Source organism: Ceratina calcarata, unplaced genomic scaffold (assembly GCF_001652005.2).
Source record: "Ceratina calcarata isolate Rehan_Ccalc_2016 unplaced genomic scaffold, ASM165200v1 scaffold157, whole genome shotgun sequence".
Taxonomy (NCBI): domain Eukaryota; kingdom Metazoa; phylum Arthropoda; class Insecta; order Hymenoptera; family Apidae; genus Ceratina; species Ceratina calcarata.
In genome coordinates, this window is record NW_017136957.1 from 142560 (window position 1) to 143671 (window position 1112).

At 34.4% G+C, this 1112-nt stretch overlaps 1 protein-coding gene across 1 annotated transcript in view; it reads left to right on the forward strand.

Annotated features, from left to right (window-relative positions):
* Nucleotides 1-60: 60 nt before the first annotated feature.
* The window catches only part of LOC108632494 (cytochrome P450 4C1-like), a 5904-nt gene continuing 4852 nt past the window's right edge, over nucleotides 61-1112 (forward strand). The window contains exons 1-2 of the mRNA XM_018037135.2: nucleotides 61-690; nucleotides 778-887. Coding sequence (XP_017892624.1) covers nucleotides 537-690; nucleotides 778-887 — 264 coding nt within the window. The 5' untranslated portion in view covers nucleotides 61-536. The remainder of the gene's footprint in view (nucleotides 691-777; nucleotides 888-1112) is intronic.

A 1112-nucleotide genomic window follows, 5' to 3' on the forward strand; every position in this document is an offset into this window, starting at 1 on the left:
TTATGTTATTATTATGAATTATATGAATATTTATCAATATATTATGAATATTTTGAACTACGAAGAGGAGAAGAGAAAAAATCGCTCAATCTGACAACGCTGGTGACGCCATGCATTTGATCGAGCCAATTTTTATGATACTTGAATTTCACATTGAATCCATATCACTAATATAATCATTGACATAGCTACTAACCTTTTGCTTCCAATTGCGTACTTACACTCTTGTGTATCTGCGATAACAATATTTAGCTTTGAAATTCACTTCAGTGTACAAATATATTCGCGTTGGCGGCCAACATTAATTTCTGTACGCGGGCAGAAACACAAGTGTTCGTTAGCATTTAATAATATTCGAAGCGGAGTTCTTTTTGTTACTTTATTTGGTTAATTTTTTGGTTTTATCATACGCTCGAAGGTTTGAAAATGTGTGAAGCGCTTAAAGGATTATCTTATCATATAAATTTCTCCAATCTTAAGTAGCGAACTAGTCATTCGAGTGTTCGTGAATTCTACGAGAAGTGTAAATTAAAGACATGATCATCACGATTTTATTGGTAGTACTTCTTGCAATCTGTTTGCATTACTACCTGTTGCATTTCGGAAAGTATGGAAGGGTAATGAACTTGATACCTGGCCCACCGGCTGTGCCCATTTTTGGAAATCTTCTAGATTTTCTCGTTTCACCACGTAAGATACGTTTGCATTAACGAATACGAGTTAAAAAATATTTAAGTCGTATCTCGCAACTATTTCAATTTGTTCGGACCATTGTAGCTGGAGTATGGACGAAGTCAAGGGAACTGAACAAGCAGTATTATCCCATATTCAAGCTCTGGTTGTTTTGGGAAGCCCATGTATGTATCCGCCATCCGGACGACATCGAGGTAGCAAAAATTGAATTATATTAAATTATAAAAAAAATGTACCGGTATTATTGATACATGTATCAGTAAAATCGTTAATCTCTTAAGGATGTATTGGCTATACAGTCAATCCCAAAAGTCTATGTACCTTAGAAAAACGCATTTCCTATAATTAAAAAGAAATCAGACGTCGGAAGAACAATGCTAATAATAAATAGCTACGTGCTAAAAAGTATAGAAGGAAAT